At 33.0% G+C, this 2,789-nt stretch overlaps 2 protein-coding genes across 2 annotated transcripts; one reads left to right on the forward strand and one right to left on the reverse strand.

Moving 5' to 3' along the window:
- Positions 1–1,034, forward strand: LOC111636519 (the record flags this gene model as incomplete). The annotated part of the gene is made up of 1 exon (XM_023381800.1): positions 1–1,034. A coding segment is annotated over one exon (912 nt), but the record flags the coding sequence as incomplete, so codon positions are not given.
- LOC111636521 lies at positions 932–2,219 on the reverse strand (the record flags this gene model as incomplete). Its single annotated transcript, XM_023381801.1, has 1 exon — positions 932–2,219. A coding segment is annotated over one exon (1,254 nt), but the record flags the coding sequence as incomplete, so codon positions are not given.
- Between the last annotated feature and the right edge of the window lie 570 nt (positions 2,220–2,789).

Here is a 2,789-nt window from a genome sequence, read left to right on the forward strand (position 1 = left end):
TATGTTCTTAATGAAGAGTTTTTTGAAGGTGATGACAACAAGGTTCATTTTTTTAGTGGACTGAGCAATTTTAAATTGCTATCATTGATACTGAACCTTTGTCGTAAACAGATTGATCATCCAAATTCCAGAAAATTAACTCCTTTTCAAGAGATGATAGTATGTTTGATGAGACTTCGCTTAAATTTAAGTCTGGAAGATTTGGCTTACAGATTTAATATTTCAAAAGCAACAATATGCCGAATCTTTGACAAGTGGCTGCACATTTTATACATCAGGTTAAGCAGATTGATTGTTTGGCCTGAGAGAGATGTGCTGCAAAAAACTATGCCCAAAGAATTTAAAAAAACTATTGGCAATAAGATTGCAGTAATAATAGACTGTTTTGAGCTTTTTATTGAACGGCCTTCGTCATTAGATGCTCGCTATTTGACATGGTCCCAGTATAAGCACCATAACACAGTAAAGTTTTTAATAGGTGTTACTCCTCAAGGATCTGTGTCTTTTATATCAGAACCTTGGGGAGGAAGGGTTAGTGACAAACACCTAACCGAACATTCTGGATTGCTTAAATATTTACTGCCTGGAGATTTAGTGCTAGCAGACAGAGGTTTTAACATTACAGATAGTATTGGAATTACTGGAGCACAGCTAGCAGTTCCTGCATTTACCAGAGGTAAACAACAACTCTCTGCATTGGAAGTAGCAGAAAGCAGAAAGATGTCTCATTTGAGAATCCATGTGGAGCGAGTAATCGGTCGCATTAAAAATAATTTTAAAATTCTAGAGTCAACATTGCCAATTGAGCATGTGACACTAAAGGGACATGACAGTGTCACATCAATAGAAAAGATTGTACATGTTAGTTGTGCTTTAATAAATTTATGTAATAGTGTTGTGCCATTTGAATAAAATCAAGTTTACACTGTGTAATGTTTTAATAAATCTTTATTTACAATTTCAGTCTATTGTTTTGAATACCAACGTGCTGTCAGTTCTGGTAATATACATAATTTGAAAAAATTTCTTGCTTTTTCAATGATGCTATTCCACAATGTAAAGTCTCTATAAATCCGCTCAATGTGCAAACTTTTTTCTGTCCAAACTACAAAGTCACAATATTCAACATTACATACAAATATTTGTGTTTGCATTTGGTAGTAGTAATTGCTGCGTTTGTTAATTGTATAAATACCATTCTCATTAACTAAATAATTGGGCGTATTTTCATCAATATTTTGTTGTCGCTGACACCAAGGACATTTCACTTCAACCACTCCTTGGCCACAACAGTTGCAGTCTACAAGACCATCAGGTGAGGCACCAATGAATGGATGAGATGGTAACACATGAAACCCTGTTTCTTTAATAACGAAATTACGATGAAGTTTAGCTTGTTTTTCTTCATATTTTGATCGTGCATGGTTTTCGTGATCACATCCCCATTTTACTGAGGGACTTTTGAATCTATGTTCAAATGGGTAGCAAATTTTTTTAATCAGTGACTTTGCTGGATTAATTAAATTTGTGTGGCATGCTGCTTTCATATTAGATGCAGTTATGCGTCCAGCTCGATACTGATACCAAACTTTCTGTTTGTATTGCTTTGTTGTCAAGTCACTTATGTTTTTTATCTGGTCTTCTGTAAGTTGCAACTCTTGAAACAGTTTGCAACAGTATTCTTCCAGCTCAGGCCAGTCCAGGTTAGCAAGAGATGGATTAAAAAGATTTCCAAACATCAAAGGAAAAGGTATATCCTCACTTGCAACAAAGCAATCAGAAAATCTAGGTGTAACAGCCAAAATGCAAGCTTGTGGATTACATTTTGTTACATCTGACAAAAATGAATCCAGCTCACTGTCAGTCATAGGTGTTACCTTCATGTTTTTCTTTTTGATTGCACTTTGGTTAGCATTTACATCAGTCATGCGGTTATACTTTGCAACTGATGAACTGAAATCTATTTCCTTTAATGGACGAGGAGCAAGAACTCTTGAATGTGGAGGCAACCACTCATTTACTCTGTCAGTGGATGTTTTTGACTCTCGGATTCTAACACCCACTTCTAAGGCAAACAGTACAGCACCAACATGTGAACATGCTGAAGAGCAACCTGCCATACAATTGCAGTGAGCTGTTATGACTTCTCCAGAATATTTGCCAAGAATCCACACTTTTAAAGGTGGAATTCTTAAGCTTTGAGAATGACTAACCTGAAAAAATACACATTATGTTAAAAAACATTCTCAAGAATTTAAGAAAATTGTGTGAAGTTTTACTAATGTGCTAGCATTAGAACATTTATATTAACATTAATAATATTTACATTAATAAACACTAAGTTATATTTTAAAACAAAAGAGTTTACTGATTTGCTTATATTAATTTAGTTAGGTATAATGCATTTATAAATGTACTACTAATGTAATTTCAGGCTTTAGCTACTGCAAACTTATAAACATTACCATATAATAAGCCTACTTGCTTTTAGTTTTAACGTGTAATTTCAACTAGAAAATACAGGTACTGAACAATTTGAATGAAAAAAATTGCTACAGCTGTTTTTAATAAGACTTTACTTTCAGACAAAAATTCTTAGTTAAGAAATACATAAAAACACGAGTTTAAACAAACAAAAGAAAACATATCTTTCCAAGCAATATTACTTGAAATCCAAATTATTTTAAGACTATGCAAAACAAGTAAATAAAGAAAAATAAGAGTACATTTTGCTATTGTGAAAAAGTTAAAAATTTGAAATGTAAATTTACTAAATTTAAATACAAGTA

Source organism: Centruroides sculpturatus, unplaced genomic scaffold (genome assembly GCF_000671375.1).
Source record: "Centruroides sculpturatus isolate CEXI.00-Female unplaced genomic scaffold, Cexi_2.0 scaffold1057, whole genome shotgun sequence".
Taxonomy (NCBI): domain Eukaryota; kingdom Metazoa; phylum Arthropoda; class Arachnida; order Scorpiones; family Buthidae; genus Centruroides; species Centruroides sculpturatus.